Here is a 22,459-nt window from a genome sequence, read left to right as displayed (position 1 = left end):
CTGAAATGTGAATCATCAGTAAAAAAGCAGTCATTATTTTGGCCTAATGATCCTGCACAACATCTTTGTCTCATTCATCACACACCCACCCAGCAGGGTTTGCATGACCTACATTGTCTTGCGTGTGTGTGTGTGTGTGTGTGCGTAACACAAAAGTGGAGCACATTTGTCTAAAAAGTCTTGACTTTACTGTGTCAGGACCACGTGGACCTGCCCGAGCACTCCTTCAAGACGGGGATGAAGCTGGAGATGGTTTCTCCGTGGGAGCGGCTACAGATCTGCCCCGTTTCTGTCACCAAGGTGAGTCACGCCAAAAACAACAAGGAAACTCTCTTCCTCCCTCTCGCATTCATCCTTTCAGATGACGGTAGCCTTGTTTTTCAGGTTTCACCTTGAGGGTTTTATCTAATATGTGTCCCTCTCATGCCGACTTCTGTTTTATCACAAAGAAATATCATTATTTTTGCATGCGAGTTATGCGTGTTGCATTTCAAGTAGACTCGCTGTATGACATCCTCTCTTTTCTGGAATAAAGCTGCTAATAGTCAATATTTTTTGTTAAATATTTTTAAAGATACAAAGATAGCAACCGTAAAAAATATTTCCAGCTAACTAATGACGTTTTGAAAGATTGTGACATTCAGCTTTTTGACATACTAGTAGATAATGTAGGGAGTTTTAGGTGATAATATGTACTATATCAAAATATGGAAGCGTAAATGTGCCAGAATAATTCTTTAAAAAACTGTTTTGGAAATCGTGCAACTTGAAATTTCCTTTTTGAATTTTCCAAGAAAAGTTCAAAACATGTTTTCCTGAAGTACATTAATGCTATAAATATCATTCATTAATATTAACATTTGAATATTAAGTATTTAATAATGTTTAAAACTATTATTTATCAGTTTTATGACCCGTGTTTACTTCCATACCAGACTTAAAAGGGCCCTCAAACTATTTCAGGTCTAAATTAATGCAGCAGAAGCTGAGACATCTTAAAATTCTGGATCCTACATTTCCCAAGATGCACCTCAATAGCATCTTTCCTGCATTTATATTCTCCAAACCCAAGCAAGTGCCCTTTAACAACAACAAAAAAGAAGATGTAGACTAAAAAAAACAAACGTATTTTTGCATTTCTTATTAAAGTGAAAGATGTTTAAAGTTCCTCCGCTCACTTGTCCCTCTTCAGGTCTACAATGAGATCTACGTCCAGGTAACGCTGGACGATCTGTCCGTTGACGCCAAGCCGCGGTTCGTGGTGTGTCACGCCAACTCGCCCGGCATCCTGCCCGTCCAGTGGAGTCTGAAGAACGGCGTGGGTCTGGAGCGGCCCCGGGGCTTCGAGGGCCAGGACTTCGACTGGGCCGACTACCTGAAGCAGGGAGGCACGGAGGCGGCCCCCGACGCCTGCTTCCCCGATGTAAGTCTGGACCGATCGGACGCCATTTTTAAACAGGAAGTCCTGATTTAATTTGGCTCGGCCTGATAATTAGAGTTGGCGTTTAGATTAAGAATTTTCTAAAATGTTTGGAGATTGTTTGACTAATATGTTGCAGAATTAAAAGGTCCTGCACACACACACACACACACACACATACTGTACAATAGTATACAACATCATTTACAAGAGCATATCTTAAAGTCTCAGTCCAGGTTTAGGTTATCTAAGATTAGATCATTTTCCTAAATGTAAAATAAACTGTAGCCCTGTCTCCTCCTTCTGTGTGTGTGTGTGTGTGTGTGTGTGTGTGTGTGTGTGTGTGTGTGTGTGTTCAGACATGGCAGAACAGGGACTTTGCCAAGGACATGTGGTTGGAGGCGGTGAACCCTCACCGGCCAGCAGAGGTGTGTGTGGCTCAGATCACACAGGTCAGAGGACGCATGCTGTGGCTCCGACTGGAAGGTACAGACGTGTGTGTGTGTGTGTGTGTGTGGGGAGGATTAAGTGTCGGAGGATTAAGTGTCGGAGGACTCCTGCTGTGCCTCAATAAGACGGTGTGTGTGTTTGCGTGTGACAGCTCCCTCACCCCTCCCCCCTCTCTCCCTCTTGGCTGTCTGCCGGTCTACAGGTGTGGTGAAGCCCCTGTCAGAGTGCATCGTGGACGTGGAGTCCATGGACATCTTCCCTGTCGGCTGGTGTGAGACCAACGCTTACCCTTTGACCCCTCCGCTCAAACCTGTCTGTATGTTCACGCGCACACACACACACACACACACTCACAAAATGCACACATATTTTACTTTGGGAGTGGCAGCTGAATGCAGACTCTCCTTTTCTGCAGGCCAGAAGCAGAAGCAGATAGCGGTGGTCCAGCCAGAGAAACAGTAAGAAAAGACATTTGTCCATCAGAACTTATCATGTGGGGGTTAACTACGACTTCTCTTATTGGACGATGTATTGTCTTGAGCTCTGTTGACTGAAATGTCTGCGCAATGTCCCAGAATTATGATGGAAGGGAAAACGTCTGCTGTCTGTTCTGTCATCATGGTGGCCTAAATGTTGGTGACGTTCTTAAGTAAACAAACAGACATGTAAACACAACTGGTCATATCGAGGTCATGTCCATGTATCGTACGATGAGTCGATTACGTAAAAACTATTGAGATCATGTCCATATATCCATGATAAATGGTTATAAATGTCTCATATTCTAACAACTATGATGCCTATAATTAACAAATATAGTCTTATTAACACATAATAAGCATCTTAAAAGGGCCTTACTACTTATTTGCTTATTACAAGGACCTTAATATGAAGCTTTACCGTGTTGTTTTTCTTGTACGTACATTCGACATTGATTCAAACTGCTGCTCGATGTGTTTTCAAGTGTTAAACGACAGTTGAATTGAAACATTATCCGCATGCATCCATCAAACCGCGGCCGTCGTCTGCTTCCCTTCAGTGTGGCGGAAAAATGATTTCCTTCACAGCCTTTTGTTTTTCCATCTTTTTCTACCTGTGAGCCAAAATAAAAGTACAGGTTCCTTCAGAAAAACCCTCGAGGCGTCTCTCCCTCTCCGTCACTCCAAAGACATTAATTGAAACAGCGGATCTATTTTTTCTTCTTTAGAGCAGAAATTACTTTCCCGGAGCGCTGATTGATTTTGTTGACAAATGACATGTTACACCGTCGGCTGGCAAACGCAGCCCGGGGAGTACGAGGAGAGCGAGCGGGAGAAATATGAGGTCTTCAGCAGCACTTTGTCAGCTCTCTCATCTCACCATTAATTCCATTTCTCACCTTCAGGGGAATCTTTCATCAATACTACCCCCCCCCCCCCGCTGCTTTCCAACCCACCTGCTTCCAAACCTGACAGAAACTGTCGTAGCTGTTGCTGAGACTGATCGTTTGATTGCTCTGTTGTTTCCCGTCTGATTGGATCAGTCGGATCGTTTCCTATTGATTGGTTCGACTGTATTGATTGGTGGCTTCTCCCGCAGGTTGGCTCCGCTCCAGCCGGTGGAGGCGACTCCCGTCAACCTCTGCCTGCCCGTCGCCATGGATCCAGGTAATCAACCGCCGCGTTTACACGTGATTTATCTCCGGTAATTAATGTTAATGAGCTGCTGTGATGAGAGTTGAGGGGGAAACCCCCGCTCTTCAGATACTCCTACGCTCGTAAAACTCCACTTCTTCAGCCTCAGTATTCAGTTGGTTTCTTCGTGAGACTGTAAACATTGTTCGCTGCATTTATCTGTTGAAATCATGGCTTTCGGTCTTCATTCAGGTGCGATAGAAAATGTATAATTTGGCAAAAGTGAGCCGAGTTTGTATCAAGAAAGAATCATTTCTTTTTGTTCTCTCACAAGCTGCACCATCGAAAGATTTTAAATGTGTTTTGCCGTTGAAGACAGAGAATCCTCATCAATTTCAACATTTATTAGTCGGGACCGACATTTAATTCCTATTTGCTCACGTCATAAATAAAACACTGGATATTCATGTTTTCATACACGCAGCTGGCATGAATCTGGATATTATTCAGATTTGGTTGATGAATACATGAAGTCATGTTTCAAGTGTCAATACTACTGTCAATAGGATCAATACACCTCAATGCAAGAGGCATGAAAGGTAGAAACATCGTCTTCAGTTATTCAGTGTTTCCTGAAACCAATTTTCTTTCTTTGTGCACTGAAGACAATAATAATTAAGTGAAGATTATTAGTGTTCCTAAAAAGAGACGAGTATTTTCTCCCTCTCTGTATTTTACCCTCGGCTGTTAAACGTTTTTAAACGAACCTGACGGCATTCAATCCAAACTTTCAGTAAGACTGCCATTGTGACTTTTCAGTGCTGAGACTGACATGGAGAGGAGAGGAGAGGAGAGGAAGGGAGACAGACAGAAGGAAAGGAGAGGGAGAGAAAGAAAGGGGAGGAAAGGAAACAAAAGGAAGGGAGAGAAAATGAAAGAAGAGGGAAGTAAAGGATAAGAAAGGGAATGAAGGGAGAACGTGTCAAGTGTGGAAGTGTACGAGAAATATTATAATTATAAGAATTACATTGTGACTTTTTCACGCAAACTTTTCAGCGTTAAGACTCTCATGGAAAGGAAAGGAAAGGAAAGGAAAGGGGAGGGAAGGAAAGGAAGGTTGAAAGAAAGGAAACAGGTTTGAGTGTGCCTTTTGGACACCAGCCAAAGTTAAACTGTCGTCTACAAGTAGTCAATGGAAGTGATCGTGACATCGTAGTACGTTCTCTCAGCGGAGGAGAAGCCACACTGGTGACAAAATAATGTTATTAAAGTCAGGTCAGGTCAGTTTGTTTGGGAAACGGTGGGTAGTTTGTACACTGGGATTCACAACGTGCTTTACACAGTAAAAAAGTGCAGAAATAAGACAAATGACTCAATTAACAGCAACGCATTCTGACATTTGTAAAAGTGGTCTGAAGCCAGAGAAAGTAACCTTTACTCCTGAACACAAAGACCAGCTGCAACAAGATGCAGCTTGTGGCTACAGTTTGAACTTTGTCCTATTGAGCCTCATTTCCTCTCCAGCGAAGGTTTTCTTTTCTTTCTCTCACAAAACAATATACTGCAAAAATAAACACAAATGAAGATTTATTTCCTCATTGAATTGTGCTGAAAAAGGAAATCCTCGTTTAATGCATTAGAGGGCAGAAACATTGTAGCTGCACTCAAACTGTTATGACTGCGTTCGGCCTTTTATCAGCGGGAACCAGAGAAAAACACCCACAGACCAAAACAAAGAGCCTGTGTTAACGTGTGTGAAAGTCTCTCCTTATCTGTCTTATTTTTGGAGTTTTGTCCAGTTTTCTGTTTTACGACTACATCCCGCAGGATTTAAATAAGCTTTCAGGTTAAACCATTTATTTGGAAGTAAGAAATAAATGTACATGTTGACATTTTTACCTGTAAACGTAAAGTACACATAAATGTGTCGAAAATTAGAAGATAAAAGAAAACAAAAAGCCAAAGTTTAGAAAACAAGGTCCAGGTAGAAAATGCTAAAGGAGACCAAGCAAAGGAGCATTTCTTCTCTTTCTCGATGCGTTTGTTGACTAAACAGAGATGCTGTTGTGCATGTAAACAACATGCATGTCTGAACACAAAGAGAGCGGTGGGCTCTGTTGTTTCCACGAGACCCTTGCCCTCTTTTTCCAAGTTTCCCTGTTTTAAAAACCACCCACTCGCTCATGAATATTCATCCCCTCACCTAATTACTATTCTCCCTGGCGGTGCGGTTCCAGGTGCCGGCGGTGGTCGAGGGCTGCAGGAAGGGCGGAGTGCAGATTTGTCCTGTCGACCCTCATTTACCTCCGGGGGGGTTGTGATGAACAGGACGTGCTCTCGGACTCTGCATTAAGAGTCTCATACGTCTGATATACAAGCACATAACATACCAACAACCAAACAGGCAGCTTCGTATGCAGCAAAATAGCTTTAAAAGAACAACGCCGGCACAAAGACCAGCTTCTTACACGAACACACAAGTTTATACCTAATCTACAGAATTGCTTCAATTCGCGTCAACGTCTTCAATCAAAGATTACGATCAAGAGTTTAATTAAGCTCTAACTTAGAGGATTCAAAGTAGTGATGATTAATTCCTTAGAAAAGTTTGCATTGTGCTTTTATTTGTTGTATGTGATATGTAGGTAAAGGGATTTTTTTTGACGTAAGCCAAGTTTACGTGCCTGATATTGAGTTCCACGTTGGTTAACGCTCCAGTTTATGTTCCTCTATCTCAGGCTCAGCCAATGGCAGATACTGCTGCTCCAAGATCTTTGTCAACCACCGCTGTTTCTCAGGACCCTACCTCAACAAGGGACGCATCGCGGAGCTGCCGCAGTCTGTCGGGCCCGGGAAATGCACGCTGGTCCTCAAAGAGGTGGGCTGATGTCAGAAGCAGGGGGTGGGGGGGCGCCAGAGATTGAGAATGGGGGAGACGGGGGGGGAGACAGCGCTGTCTTGTTAGCCACCTGCAGTTTCCCAGCAGTGCCTTCATGTTGACGTGAGGAGCTGTCAGTCAAGTGTGTTTACACGTACACACCACTCAGCAGAAACAGCCTCCTAATTTCTCCAGAGACTTTGTGTGTGTGTGTGTGTGTGTGTGTGCGAGTCCGTGATTTGTAGACGACTGTGATCTGCGTTTGTCCTCCCATCATGTTTGTGTGTTATTTTAGAATTGTTGAACCAGGACTAGTTGTGTTTTTCTTAAATCTGCGCTCGCTGCCTGCAGCTGCTGAGCATGCTGATCAACGCCGCCTACAAGCCTGGACGAGTCCTGAAGGAGCTGCAGGAGCTGGAGGATCAGAGCTGGGACTGCCAGGAGGAGACCCTCAAAGCCAAGTGAGGAAAAAAAAACTGAGAGAACGTTCAGCGAAATAGGATAATTCAATTCAATATATTTTGTATAAATCTGCCTCAGAGGGCTTTACAATCTGTACAACGTACGACATCCGCACAAGAAAAACTCCCCGAAGAAACCCTGAGGGAGAGCGACAGAGGAGAGATCCCTCTGGGTGGACAGAAGTGTGATCAAGGTCATGTTTATAACACAACAGAGCTACAACACATTCAATGAATACGACATAAATGATTCATATAATGAGAGTAGTATGATGGAAATAGTACGACTACTAATAATAACTACTAATAATGTTCTCATTTACAATGACGACCTGGCCATTATTAATAACAATAACCATAATAATGGATCAGATCCACCCCCGTGTGATTGGGTCATTTTCTAGATGAATTCGTAGGATTCCATGTTCTTATGAGCACATCCTGGTGTCCGTTCTGCTCTCCTCTCTTGAATTTTGAATGCATCTTTTTGTTACCGCAGTGGTTTCTGTGAGGTCTGCATTTTTCCTCCACTGCACAGAGCCAAATTATTCCACAGCTCCAGGCGGCGTGCTCTGTCTGTGTTTTCGACAGAGCCCTTCTTTTTTTTTATTTTTATTTTTTTATATCTGGCTGAAACGAGAAAGCGCCGGCCGGTCACAGGGTCTGGTGAGTCACCTGCGTCGGGGCAGCGGAGCACAGTGATCACAGTCGTGCACGCCTGTTTTGACAACTCAACAAAAAGGAGTTACTTTTAATTTCTCTGGGACATTTCACCAAAGAGGGGACCAGTTAGCAGCTCTGGTCACACGGCGGGTCGGTTATCACAGGAGGAAAATGAGTTCTTGGGCCGACTTAAAATACATTACAATGTTTATCCGAAGCTAATTAGAAGTCTGAGTTCGTCAGATCAAGTGGTGAACATCCAGCGTTACTATCCCTCCTTTAGGTACTTTATTTGACTAAAGTCTCGTACTAGCTTCAGATAACAGCTGTGGATTTCGTCCCGCATCACATAGAGCTGAAGCGCTTTAGAAAGTGTGAGCAGGAGGAACGAGTCCAGCACATGACTATTGCTTCAGGAAAGACTTGTGAACCTATCCTTTAATGCTGGTTGTAATAATAACATTATATATATATATATATTAAACCAGGAATCTGTCTAAATCTGTATGTACTCACAAGAGAAAAAGCTATTTGAAATATTTGGTGACCTTTAATCTATCATGAAATATTCCTCTTTAATGATGAAATGTCTTCAGTTTATTGTTTTCAACGGATTAAAGGAAGCTTGTTTTGCTTTATTCAATCTCTTACTTTACTAATGAAACCTAAAAACAAACAAAGAGCAGAGAGTCTGTAGTCTGTAGATATAATCTCAGATTTAAGTCGCATCCGATTGCAGGTCAGATTTGTCCTCGAGCGCTGCCAACAGGTCAGCTCATCCTCCATAACCTTCGCCATTAAGACGGCAGATTACGGAATCGACCCCGCGTCGCTCTGCTGATTAATCCTCATCAACCGGACGAGCCGAATTCACTGAAACGGCCCACTTTCACATCATAACCGCGCGGGCAATCATCGTGGAGTGCTTTGATGGATTACAGTTTCATTACGCATTGTTCTCATGAATAAAAGTCTAATCACCGACTGACTGTCTCTTCTTCTTCTTCCTCCTCCTCCCCCCAGATATAAAGGGAAAACCTATCGCTCCACCATCCGGATAGTCCGCCTCGCAGACCAGATCCCAGACTTCTGCCGCAAGGTGTGCGTGAAGCTGCAGTGCTGCTCGAACCTCTTCAGCCCCGTCCTCGTCACCGACAAGTGCCCGGAGAACTGCTCCGTTCAGACCAAAACCAAATACAGTGAGTCCCCGTAATTAGACGCATCACTTCCTGCGCAACAGCTATGGAGGAGACCCCAAATTGTGACGCCGCACGAGTGTGTGATTGCCTCTGATGAGTAGCTATGAATTTGTTTGGGGGGAGTTTATCTTTGTCAACATCTGCTGTGTGCGTCCGCAGCTTATTACTATGGGAAGAAGAGGAAGCTGTCCAAGCCGATGGCAGGAGAGGAGGAGGCGGCGGAGGGAGACCTGGCCAAGCCGACGCGCCGCAGGAAGAAGAGGAAAGCCATCTTTGTGCAGAAGAAGAGACGCTCGTCCGCCGTCGACTACACGCCCGCCGGCTCACCGCAGGTTAGAGAACACGCCTCTTCCTCCCTGACAGTCATAGTCCAGGGTTTAACTATAAACGCCCCGACATGTGACGGCAAGAAGAGGAGCTTTTATTTTATTTTACACCAGGCCCTCGGTTTTGGTTTTATGTCGTACAAAGTAAAAAATGTTCCTAACTCTGTGATGAGTTATTGTTTCGTGGGTGTTTTTATATGTTTTTTACGACTAACATTTGGAGTGTTTACTGGTCAGACCGGTTTGCAGCTGGTGTTGGTCACCAGCGTAATTAAATGACGTGATTGAGCCGAGTCGGGCATTTTATCAATTCATTGTTGGATCCATCGGCAGCTCTTTTGATAATGGATTAATAATTTGAGTACATTTTCAAGCAGAATTGCTAAAGATTAGTTTGTATCCGCTTCTCAAATGTTCACTTTTTTCTCTCCTTCGTATCATTCAAACTTAATAACTTGAGGTTGTGGGTTGTTGATTCGACAAAACAAGACTCAAACATTTAAAGACACCATCTGGAGCTGTTGGAAACTGAGATGGGCATTTTATTGGATTTAATTGTCGCCTAATTATTTTGTTCGACCAACAGTCCAAAACCCAAACGTTATAAAAATGAGTAAAAGCCTCCCAAATAAGAAGCTGGAACAAAGTCATGTTTTGGTTTTATGGACTTTTATTGAATTCAAAACGAGTTTGAAATGATTTTAATGAATCCATATCAAATGTATTGAGGTTCAGCTTTCATCGATTTTGAATAACAAGAGTTATGATGAACAACAGAAACACTTTGATGACTGGTATCATCTAGTTTACATGTAAAGTGTATCTAAAAATGAAGATCCATTTAAATCGGTTGATGAAGTGAATACAAATCAGCGTGAAAATGATGTCTGCAGGATTGATGATATTTTAGAAGCTCAGAACAACTGAAGTACATGAAACAAAGAGTTTTAAAAACCTTACGATTGGTTTTAAGTGATTTCTAGAGCAGCAGTGTGAGCGGCGTTCTGAGGTCTCGTCTCTGAGCCATTCTTCCTCCCTCAGGACAGTGAGGAGGACGAAGAGATGGCATTGCAGTCGGGCAGCGAAGGCACCAGCTCGGAGCCCCGCGAGGACCACACCGACGCCTCCTCGGTGGAGGTGACCAGCAGCCGGCCTCGCCGGGCCGCGACGCTGCGCAGGACCTTCGGCGCCGGCAACGCGGCGGGCAGCCAGGAGGCCGCCGAGAGCCGCAGGAGGTCGACCCGCTCGCTGTCGGCTCACAACCAGAACAACAAGTACCAGCCGCCCAAAGGACAAGACATGCAGGTGCAGACAGACTGACGGAGGTTCCCGTCCAGATTTAGACTGAATTAGTTGAGCGATGAACAAATAAATGTGTTTGTGATTCTGTAATTGACAGTTGAGTGTGTTTTGTGTGTGTGTGTGTGTGTGTGTGTGTGTGTGTGTGTGTGTGTGTCAGGTGGAGGAGGAGGAGGAGGGTCAGCTGGTTTTGGACAGTAATCCTCTGGAGTGGAGCGTAGACGAAGTCGTTCAGTTTATAAACTCTACTGACTGTGCGTCCCTCGCCAACATCTTCCAGGAGCAGGTACACACACACACACACACACACACACACACACACACACACACGCACGCTCAACCAATATTTGTATTTTATTACAGCACCAGATATCAGGAGGAGTGTTTGATTAGATATTTATTCGGCTCATGACGTCCAATGAGCCTGACAACATGGTTCATTATTTTAGGTTTGTTTGAAGATAAATTAAACTTGGTTGATTATTTTTTTATGATTTGCTCGGCTGCACTAAAGAGCGAGAGGATCTAGTTTTCTATTCACTGTATAAATAGCATCTTTTTGCAGCATGAACTACAAAAACCATCTTTCTCTAGAAACAATCGGTGGTAAAGAACGACGTGGTAAAGAGTGAAACGCACGCCTGTCGGCCAGTTTAAGTGCCAGAGTGGAACCGTTCTGCGTTGAAACGTTTGTGTGCGTCTCTTCCTGTGCAGGACATCGACGGTCAGGCCCTGCTGCTGCTCACGCTGCCCACCGTACAGGAGTGCATGGACCTGAAGCTCGGGCCCGCCATCAAGCTGTGTCACCAGATAGAGCGCGTCAAGGTGGCCTTTTACAGACAGTACGCCAACTGAACCAGACGAAGAACCGCGGGGGTCCCGCTGGATTAGCTGCCTCCTGGTGGAGAGTTTTCTTTCGGGCAATGTGGAGTTCTTTTTTACGTGCAAGAAGAAGGGATATTTTTCTGGAGCGGTTGAGGTTGAAAAAAGCACAAACTGAGGAGACGGTTTCCTTTACGAGATGTTGAAGGATTCATTTCTGGGATAATGTGATGCAGCACTCCGGCAGAACAGAAACACATTGGAGTCGACCCGTGAAGGAGTTATCACGAGGAAAGCCGACTTTTGTGTTTCTTACTTTTCATTTCCATTTAATTTGTGATAGAGGAGCATTATAGCATTTAATTATTGACCATAAAGAGTTTTTCCCTTTTTGTGTGACATTATTGGTTCTGGAAAAATATATTTGAAAGTATTTAACAAACCAAGAAGTAATATATTTGAAATATTTATTGTTTATGAGGAGTAATCTCTTTGGATTCAGAATATAATTGATCAGTTATACAATAATGTCAACAATAACTGTTTTTGTCTGCTGAAACAATCCCCGAAAAGATAAACAGGATGTGCATTTATTGAGATTTACACATTTTGTGTTGATGGAGGAAGAAGACGTCCTCTGAAGTACTTTGTGTTGTGTCGCTCACTTCTCATCGATACAATCATCGAAGCTATTTTGTGTCCATCTATGCAAACGTGTTGCAGATATTTTTGATAAGTGAGAAAATAAATTTCTATTGGTTTTTTAACTGTTTGGTACGAATTTTCTTTCACAATTGTTACTAGGACATCGATTGCGAACGCACAATGTGTTTTACAGGATCACTAAAGCAAAAGTCCCTCAGATTATATTTAAGATAACATTTCTGCTGAGCTAGTAATAGTTTAGGACATTTTATTGGCTTATTAAGAGTAATTACTTTGAACCATTTCAAGCAAATAACCGCGCGACTAACTTTAGAAACCCGTTTCTGCATTTGTGAAGCCGCAGTTGTGACGAGGAGGATGAAGGGTTAACAGATGCCCTCTTAATTGAGATTATGGGAAGTCAGAACTGTCTGTGGTTAACAGAACAAACTAACTGTGATGCACAAAGTCACAGATGAAGAGGAACCTCACTCCTGCAGTCAAACACCAACTCATTTAGACGTTACAACTGAATCATTAACTGATGGAGTGTGAGTATTGTCATTACAGTATGTAGCATTGCATTGGACTTAAAAGTTACTGTGTGGTACCGGAACCAGGACTGAGCGAGTCAGACCAACGGACCCTGCTGCAGCTCAACCAGAGGTTTTCTAAAGGGACTCTGGTTCTTGGAAACACTACCGCTTTTGTCCACAGGGGCCGCCAAAATCAACACAACATGAAAGTTCCTCACGGTAACTTTAAGAAAATATGTATAAGACATAAAACTGCTTTTAGAGACTATTGTAATAAATGGTTGTTTAGGTAATAAGAGTGGTGCTGTAGGCTAAAACTGATTCTCAACCAGGAAGTAATTCTGCAGTTGTTAAAAGTAATGGATAAATGGTTGCAGTAGTTAGTTAAAATGTAATCGATGATATTGTGGCAGTAGAAGTAAAATTGCCCACTTACGTAAACATTGAAAGTTTAATTGTATGACAATATCAATATGACAAATATTATGACAATATGACAGTTTAAAATCAATTGAAATGAAAACATGGTGTCAATGAACGGGTACTTGAGTTCATCTCACAGGGCTGTAACATAGCTACTGACTAATATGCAGGTGGAACAAAACCCTTACTCATAAAACAATTATGGTTTTGAGACGTAAATAAACAAATAATTGGTGTTATGTACTTAATGTACTTTTCTTAACTTATTCTGCGGCACCAGAATAAACAGGCAGCCTTGATAGACACTAATGTATTCCACAAAAACCAGACGGAGCAATTACACATGAAATGAGACGAAGCAAAAAGCCACCGAGAGCAGAAACAGGAGATTTGAGGTGTGTGAACAAAAGCTGCAATTTATCTCCTCCCCTTGAAATTAGAAATGTCTTTTCATTCAAAGAGTATCGACGCGAGCTCTCAGAAATCCTTCACTCAAAAGACACTTACGAGTATATTTAGGGTTAGTCATGTTTATTTACGCTTGTATTTAAACAGGGTTGGTTGGCTGAGCAGATGTGCTTTTACAGCGACACCCTGTTAAATAAACAGAATAACGAAACAAGACGGAGAACAAACAGAACGGAACGATAAAAGAAAAGCAGTTACAGGAATGAGGAGATTGCAGATTATTCCACCACACCAGTGTGCTAACAGTAAAATCGTTTTTTACTAAACTATTTTTCAACCAAATAATCCCGACTCAAGGTCTACTTACTAGCTTTTCTTTCCAGAGCTTTCAAGTCTTTTTGATTATTTCTTAAACTACTATTTTCAGGTTAAGAATCACTCTTTGGTTTGAGGTTCCTATTGTTATTGTTTTATGCAACTATTTGTTATTTAATTAAGGTGATACAAAATCTGAATCTTTTTCTTTCTTATCTTTATTCTAAGAAATGTAAAAACGTTTTTCCATTTAACAAAGAATATAAAGTTCTCAAATGTTGGATTTCGTCTCAAAAGCAGACTTTTGCCAAAACAAAATAGTCTAAAACTGCCAAAATATTTGATTAAAATGAGTAACTAGTTGATTTATATCAAAGAAGCCGAACCTCTCAGCCTGAATATAAACAGATGATGAATCTTACTAGAAATCTGATGCCTGCTTTTGATAAAGACACACTTCAGTTGGCATCAAAGTGCATTGAGGTTTGATCTCCAAGCAGTTTAAGTAAATCCATACTGCTTTGAGGTTGGATGGACGTAAAACAATCCTCTATTTCAAATGAAATTATGATCATTTTGTATGCATGTATTTTTATTCTTTCCCCTTCCATAAAATAACAGGTTTGAGTATTTCTAACATCTCCCTCACACAACAACATGCTCATCTTTTTAGGAGCGCTCTCAGAGCAAAATTGCAAAAAGAAAATGAAATGATGGCAGTGGACGTGACAGGCTCCGGTTCATCAAACAAAGTGAAATGGAAAAAGAAAACCCGTCAGCGGCAACATGAAAACTCTACCGACGAGACGACGGCGCCATTAGGACGCTGTTGTGTTTGCAGAACGGCTTCTGGTGGCAAAATAGAAGAAATCACCCCTTCGACGCGGCCGCGACGGCTGTTTCGTGTCGCTACATAATTGGCGGTAATGCCGCGTTAAGTCATGCGTGCGGCACGTGGCCCTCTTTGTTGATTCACTTACACCGTTTGCTGTGTGACATTAGCCGACGGAAATTCATAAAGGCGGTGATTCACATTCAGAGTGTATTCGGCAGTGAGATGTGTCGTGCCTCACCAGCTCTCTGTACTGGTGCAGCTGAATTCAGTTAATAGCTTTCTCTCTCTCTCTCTCTCTCTCACACACACACACACAAACACACACACACACGAACTCTAACACTTTGTATTGAGTCACTCTGAAAAAGCTGCTACCTTATACTGTTGCTTGGCAACCTCATCATCAAACGTCCGCTTTGCATGATTTCTGCCGTGTTGTTTGTGGATTCAGAATAAGTCCCGACAGCAGAGGAGTAAACAGATGTTTGTGGTATTAAAAGAGAAGCCCTGAACCACAGCAGACGGGCTCTTTATGTTTCATATTCAGCTTGCTGTGGGTTTCAGACAACACTGACTCAGGTGTCATGTCGTCTGACTGATCGATCAAAAGCTCGTCTTTGTCTTTGTCAGAAGGAACGGTCCGTCGCTGAAATGCAGCTCGGCTGATATTTGCCATTTCAGACAACTTGACATCAGCAATTCTGTGCAGCACAACACTTTGACACAGAGCACCGTGCAGCCGACATATTTTAACATTCAGCGTATGTCGGCAGATAAACAACAAGAAAGTCCAAAATGACGAGAAAGTTTGGCTTCCAGAAACACAAAGTGTTTAGTCTTTGGCATCATATGAACATATTAATACAGTAATGAGCATAATAGTTCACTCTGCATCTTGGAAACAGCAGCTTGTAACACATCTAAAGTGGAAACTTTTCCCCCACTAGTGTTTCCAAATGGTATTACCGTTGATAGAAAAACAAATGCACTGTAAATCGTGGATATTCCATGAAAGCAAATCGTATGTAATCCACATAATCATTAACCAGGAAGTGTAAAAACTGCAGCAAAGTCAAGCTGGGCAAGAGGTATGGGACTACGTTGATTTTTTGTCACGTGACTTCCGTACTTAAGTAACGCCACTTAGCTATTTTAACCCAAACCACGATCTTTTCAAACACGTAACTAAGTAGTTTTGTTGCCTAAACCTGACCAAGTTATTTCCTGTGAAGACGTAATTTCATCTTGAAAAGACTGCATGCATGTAACGAGCTGAAACTGACACGTGTTGCTGGACTTCCGTAGAAAAACACACAAAAAAATGAGCAATAACTTTTCGCAAGACAATATATGAATCGTTGCACAAAGACAACTGGATCGCTTTCCATTTTCCTCAGAGCCCAACAAATACCAGACACACTGTGATTTTCCACCGGCTACTCTTCCGGGGATAGTAACGGAAAAACTTCGGTAACTGGGGATAGCTACCGATAGCAACCGGGAAAAACAAAAGCGCTATCCTCTTCCTGGTTCCAGGTTGACGCACTACCATTGTAGCGTAAATAGATCGTAGACAGAGTAAAAGCGAGGCTTAGGGAACCAATCTAAATGCTGGTTTTATTATATCGTATTCATTATATTTTACAATCATCATCTACTTCATAATGATAAGTTAGAGGTAATGCAAGTGAGACTTTGTCTATTCTCTTCACGGTGAAACACGAACAGAATTACAAAACCTTCTACACAAACACTACACGCTCACTAGCTTTCACCCACATCTCATGGTCTTTATCAGCGGATGAAGTTTGCTCAGCTGACACATGACCTCAGTATGGAAGTTCAGTTTCTTGATGAACACATGGTCGTATATACGAGGGGAGTTCATAACCTCCGGCTCTGGTCAAAGGTAATATTTGGCGACAATGACGACCGAGGAACGCGTAAAATGTGGACGAAAGCTCCAGTAGAAAAGCGAGTAAGTAGATTTATCACAAAGAGTAAAGTGTTGCATGTAGTCTGTTTATTCTTTAACCTTTTAGTAAGATAAGATAATATAGAACTTCATTAATCCTGAAGAGATTGAAGAAGAAGAAGAAGAAGAAGAAGAAGAAAAACACACGCAGTCAAAATGTAAACGTATATAAACAATATAGTAATAAATATAAAGTGTATAAGAAGCAATATTGACACCAGTGCAAAATAAAAGTACGATAAATTGAGCAAAATAATTCAACTGAAATGGAAAGAGAAAATACAACATTGGAAAGAAAGCAAGAACAATGATATGAAGTGTATAAGACGTAAAACGGACAGCGTTGTGTTCCTGCACATTTATCAGAGTTACTGATTCCTAATGGAGATCTATTGTGAAATTCTATTGAATCTAAAATAGAGAAACCACTAAATCATGAAGCCAAATGTCAAGGCCGTTCAGCAGAGACCAAGAATGCAATGACCAGAATGCAAAGCAGTCGGAGGACATGTTGTGGAATGTATGACACAGTTAACTGGAAAAATATTTCTCCTTCCTCCTACAGACTGAACCCACAGCAGAGTGGAACAAACTGTCTGTCTGTGGGCTAGCAGAGGGACTCTGGATAATGTAGGAAATCAGTACAATCTTTAAATACAGTTATTTTATGCTTTCAAAGTACTTTTTCTTTGGTATTAATCGATAATATCTCCCAGTCTGCTTTAAACCCACTGGTAGTAAAACTCCTTCACTGCACGGATTCGTTCAGCGGTTCGGTGCAGCAGAGCGGCCGTCGGCTCGTTATCCCGGAGCGGCTCAGCGAGGAGCTTCAAGGTCTCTGCTGTGGGTGAGTCCAAGAGGAAAGAAAGAGGAAGGGTGGGAGGCGGAGGTTGAAGGAGGAGAGGAGAGGAGGAGGGCACCGGAGGACGAGTGAGGGGGAGGGAGAGCGAGGGAGGTCTGGTGGTTGGAAAGGAGAACGATACAGAAAGTGTACATGTCAGTTTGTAGATTCATGTTGTCCTTTTGTCAAAAATTACATCCGAGTTTATTATTATATTATTCCATTAGACTATATGACTCATGTCTGATGTTTTTAATACTTTAAAGGAACATTTTTTGACTGAATGTGCCTGTAAAACACAGTGTTTCACAAAGTTTTTGTCTTTTTGTTGTCAACATATTTATTGAAAATTCATTTGTTTAACTATTTTATTTATTCTGAATGTGAAGCTGCTAACTAAAGCTAAGTCAATTAGTCCACTCATGGGTCGTTTTAGATTTAGTCGTCTAATATTTCTTCAGTCAAATTTTATTTTTCATGCTGAATGACTTATGTTTAAGAAACTAATAAGCACATCTCCAGTAAACTGAGCCAATCTCATGGGAAGAGGTATAAATAGCACGACATGTCTGACATATTCATGTCTTTAATATGCATTTTAGGCGTATTCACGTGTCACTTTATGCCACGTTATGTTTAGGCAACAAAACTACGGTGACGGAAGAACACCCACTGAGTTAGGTGTAGGATAAACATCACGATTGTGCTTGAGATAAGTTCATAAACTAAAACAAACGTCATTAACGTCAATTAAAAAAATAAAGCAACACTTTGGGTCTTGAACTCTCATCTCCTGGTCACAGGTCCGGTGTTTGTTTGACTCACCTCACCTCTCTCTCACATGTTATACTACGTCACTTCTTCAAAACGTTAAACTTCTCGATTAATCGACAGTATCACGAGTGTTAGTCGACTGCAAACTTCTTTGGTCGAGGACAGCCCTACTGCCAACATGCACTAATGCAAAATGTAGTGTATTTGACTTTTCTGTCAAATGGAGAGCTCTGAAAGTCAATAATCCGATCAATACAGCAGCTGACAAAACAATGTAAACTCGATGTCGAGTGTTGGAGTCTGTGTGACATGCCCAGAAGCTCCAGAGCAAGAGAACATGCGTTCCTTAAGGCCAGGATTACACTTTCTGTTGGTTTTATGGGGCGTTTTCAGCTCAAAGAGTTTGCTTACTTCGCTTGTTGTGGAGCGTCTTTAAAGGTCTTTAAAACCCCTTTCAGACCTTTGATGTTAATCTGACAGTAATTCAACATGTTGGTGTAATGTTTGAGGGATGTAACCATCAGACTTTTTGAATCCTGACACAGAGTATGGATCTGCTTAATACATGTTATGCTTCACTGTGTGGAACAGACTGGTGTAGTTCTTTGTATCTGTAAGGAAACACCAAGCTTGACCTAAACATTGCTTTCTTAACTTGTTGGGTTACATATTCACGCTGTGCAGGAGTTCAATCAGGGGAAACACACGCCTCACACAACCCCAGTTATAATGTAACCGTCAGTTATGTCATTTTCATTCACGCCAGCTGTGTGGATGAATAGATGAATATCCACCATAACGTTTACACACAGCACAACGGCAAATAAGCAGCTCTCTCTCTCTGTCTCTCATCGGCTGCCAAATAATGTGCTTTCACGTCTGAATCGAGCTGTAGGAGACGTTAGCGTAAAAGTCGCTCATGTCCGGATGACTGAAGAGCCGTCGTTCTACCGGATAGATGAAGCTTTCTGCCTCTGAAAAAGGTCGAGAGGACTCCTGAGTGGGCGAGTGGGTGAACCCTGAGCTGCGATTGTTTTCTTGGCTGCTGTTTTGTCAGGAGTGAACTGTCGGGCTCCATGTGTTTATATTTAAAAAAATTGAGAAAAAGATACACGCATGGTGAAACATGTTGATCAGATGCCAGACACCTGATTACAACTCACTCTTCCTCGTATTCTGTCCTTTATGCAATAATCAAGAGGCCGACGGCTGAGCCAAGCGGAACAACACGCCTCCATACAATCTAATACAACGCAGGAGCAAACGCAAAACATTCATCTCCTTTATTGCTGAGGACTGTACACAACAACCAGAATGAAACATGCCACGGTTATCCCTGAAGAGTCTAACATTTAAATATCACGATATGTTCACCTCTTATCTGCTCAAACGCAACATTAAATCCACTGAAATGTGTTCAACAACCATGTAAAAATCTAAAAACGATACACACACACACGAGGTATCGGGATTTTATCTCGTATCGGGAATAAGCGGTCTACATCACTGACGTGGTAAAGAAGTGAGTTGTTTGATTTTGTTCACCTGTGATGAGTCACACATCGAGTCAATCACAATTATTCTAGCTTCCAATAATTGCGACATGAACTTTTTAATATCGTTACACACACACTGGGAACTAATTCACAGAGAAGCGAAGGTCCATGTCGTTTTCACAGGAACATGATCTAATGAAAACATTATTTTATCAATCAGCAAAACTAAAATACACAATCATCATGACATCACCTCATCAGTCCGCTCAGGATGTTAAAGATCGGATCAATGATGACAATAGAAATAACAGGGTGTGAAACGTGAAAACACAATGAAATTGGTATCAATCGACAACAACTTACACTAAAAACACTACATTTGTGAGACACGACACAGCTGGATGAAGGTAATTTCAGAGTGTGTGTGTGTGCGTGTGTGCAGGTATGAGTGGATGTGGGGGAAGGCGAGGTGTATGGTTAACCATAGACTGAGCTCTCTGTCTCTTTCACACACACTCACAAACCAACCAATCACTTGCATTGCACTGCAGGCTTGAAATCTAGGTCACAGTAACACACCCACACACCCACACACACACCCACACACACACACACACACACACACACACACAGCGTTTAAAGGCTCGACAGAGAGGGAGAGAGAGAGAGAGAGAGATTTCATCAGTGTTTCGGGGCTCGCAGCCTCTCAAGTTTTTTTTTGCAAGGTGTTGCACAATGTTCTTTTCTGTCGTCTACACTACGACTCGATGCCTTTCAGCACAAGTCGATGTGTGAACTTGTGTCAGTCAGCTGTGGGTTAGAAGGGTGAGCAGAGACAGGTTCCACTGGCTGAGGAGAAGTCGCTCATGTACGAATGTTCAGGACACACGTCTCTATGTTGATGACATAGTGTTGTACCTGTCATTTGTAAAGGAACGGCCGGGTTTCCACATCAAGAAGTGTCGCTTAATTTCTCTCAAGAATGTTTAGAACATGTTTCGATACTTCAAATGAAACCTGGAGAGTCAGCGTCACAAACATGTGCTGCAGAAACAATAGTCATGGAAACAGAACTGCTTCTGGCAGCGAGTACAAATATAGAACAACTGTGCAAATAAGGGATAATAAAACTTGAATGCATACATAAAATATAAATAATTTGTAATGTGCTTGTTTAGGGGCCCTTAGTGGCTGTGGGCTTTAAGTTGACACATGCCCAGGGCGGCTTTGATAATCCATATATAATAAATAAAAAGATGAGCAACAACAGAAGAAGAAGTTGTTTAGTGAGTAGCTACTTCCCCCCCCGTCTGCTTTTATGTGCATTTTTTTATTTGCGCATTAAAAAACCTGAGAAAGAACAAAAAAAAAGCACAAATATTGCACACAAAAAAAAAAGGTTTCACACTTAGTTGAGGTGTGAAAGTTGGATGAGAGTAGTATTTATTGTAGAAAGTACTACCAGAGGAAGAAGAGCTGTGCTGTAGGGGGGTTGTTCCATTACTTGTGTAATCTTGTCACATACTCTTCAATATAACTAATGGAAATATGCAATGATGTAAGTTTTATTTCTGCAGGAATGAGCTTATCATCATAACCCCTGTATGATGATAATACACAGTCCTAAGTATTCACCTTTGGGAACAGTATATATATATATATATATATATATATATTTATATATATATACACACACACATACATACATGTATATAACAAAATAAGAAAGGATTTAAGCTTAACTGCATATGCAAAATGATGCCCAGCATATCTAGAATATGTCCCTTTGATGGACAGGTGCAGTGATTTTCAAAACTTAAAGCCATCAAATGTTCGGAAGCTAAATATGTAAAATAATCACGATATTGACTCGTGATACCTTAACCGAGCCCAAGACAGATGCTAGTTATTATTTTGTGCTCTTGTGTGTTTAAACTTTCTGGTGTAAGTCAGTAAAGATGAATGGTGTGTGATGTCCATATACAGTTACGTGTTGGACTTCACCGTCTCTCTACACACAACATGTAATTAAAAGCAGCATCTACACGTTTGTAACACGTATATATGTGTGTTGGAGTTCAAAGAGGCAGCTCAGATACGAACCCCCTCGTCGTCTTTCCACTGAGGAACAAGCAGTAAAACTGTCCGTTTCACAGCAGACTAAGAGCAAGCTGCATAATTCAGTAGCTGCAATGGAAATCTTCCCCATGTGATCCTCCACATTTGGCCTGTATCCACAGGAAGATAAAAACAAACACTTTTATTTCTAAAAAGGGTCCAAAGTAACGCTCCCAAAGTGCATCACCAACAGCAGCGTTTTTTAGACTGACTGATTTTCACCCCTGCAGTCCAAACTTCTCCACACTCCCGACCCTCTGGGAATAATCCGTCTTTATTTCTAATGAATTGCACAGAGAGATGCATGTATCCCCCTGCATCAACAGATCGCAATCTGGCATCCAGCAAGGCATGTCTCATAAACGATGCGCTGCCTGAGCTTTTGATAAGCTAATAGACGTCTGAGTGGAGGCAAATTGATGCCACCGCTCCGTCTGATTCAGAGGGGAAGAGACGTGATTCACTATTGATTAATGTTTAGCGGCAGGCTGAACAGTGGCCTATCTGGAACATCACACCTCTGTTTATACGACGGAGCACTTTCCTCTCTATTGTTCATTATTCATTAGTCTTCTGGACGGCCTGTGGGACTCCCTCCCATCTGCTTCAGCTCCATTTCCATACGGCTGGATCGACCGAGCGGGCCATACATCTGATATGTGGAGAGAGAGAGAGAGAGAGAGAGAGAGAGAGAATAAATTCATCTCTATTCTGCTCCCTTCATCTCTCTTTCAAAAGGTAATGCATTCATTGATGTTATCATTGGGGGAATTGATGAAATGATAAAAACTGGAAATAAATTGCGGCTTTGAGCAGAGACAGCAGAGGACTGGGACACAACAGGACCGGTGTGGGAAGAAAGAAGTGTGTTTCGAGTGCTGCTGCGGGTGGGCGGCAGGGGGGGGGGGGGGGGGAGGCAATTTTTTAAAGAAAAGGAAATGTATAATTAGGAGTTGGCCGAG

At 42.0% G+C, this 22,459-nt stretch overlaps 1 protein-coding gene across 5 annotated transcripts in view; it reads left to right on the top strand.

Moving 5' to 3' along the window:
• The window catches only part of sfmbt2 (Scm like with four mbt domains 2), a 42,534-nt gene extending 30,636 nt beyond the window's left edge, over positions 1–11,898 (top strand). For 3 of the 5 annotated variants that reach the window (XM_031858927.1, XM_031858925.1, XM_031858926.1), the window contains 12 exons: positions 199–300; positions 1,193–1,423; positions 1,780–1,906; positions 2,073–2,328; positions 3,449–3,516; positions 6,222–6,361; positions 6,713–6,822; positions 8,509–8,684; positions 8,844–9,016; positions 10,052–10,315; positions 10,470–10,595; positions 11,024–11,898. In XM_031858927.1, coding sequence (XP_031714787.1) covers positions 199–300; positions 1,193–1,423; positions 1,780–1,906; positions 2,073–2,328; positions 3,449–3,516; positions 6,222–6,361; positions 6,713–6,822; positions 8,509–8,684; positions 8,844–9,016; positions 10,052–10,315; positions 10,470–10,595; positions 11,024–11,164 — 1,914 coding nt within the window. In that variant the 3' untranslated portion in view covers positions 11,165–11,898. The remainder of the gene's footprint in view (positions 1–198; positions 301–1,192; positions 1,424–1,779; positions 1,907–2,072; positions 2,329–3,448; positions 3,517–6,221; positions 6,362–6,712; positions 6,823–8,508; positions 8,685–8,843; positions 9,017–10,051; positions 10,316–10,469; positions 10,596–11,023) is intronic. The other 2 variants (XM_031858929.1, XM_031858928.1) reach the window with 1 other exon arrangement.
• The last annotated feature ends 10,561 nt before the right edge of the window (positions 11,899–22,459 follow it).

Source organism: Anarrhichthys ocellatus, unplaced genomic scaffold, assembly GCF_004355925.1.
Source record: "Anarrhichthys ocellatus isolate YVR2014 unplaced genomic scaffold, GSC_Weel_1.0 scaffold21, whole genome shotgun sequence".
Lineage (NCBI taxonomy): Eukaryota > Metazoa > Chordata > Actinopteri > Perciformes > Anarhichadidae > Anarrhichthys > Anarrhichthys ocellatus.
This window is presented reverse-complemented; position numbering and strand designations above follow the sequence as displayed.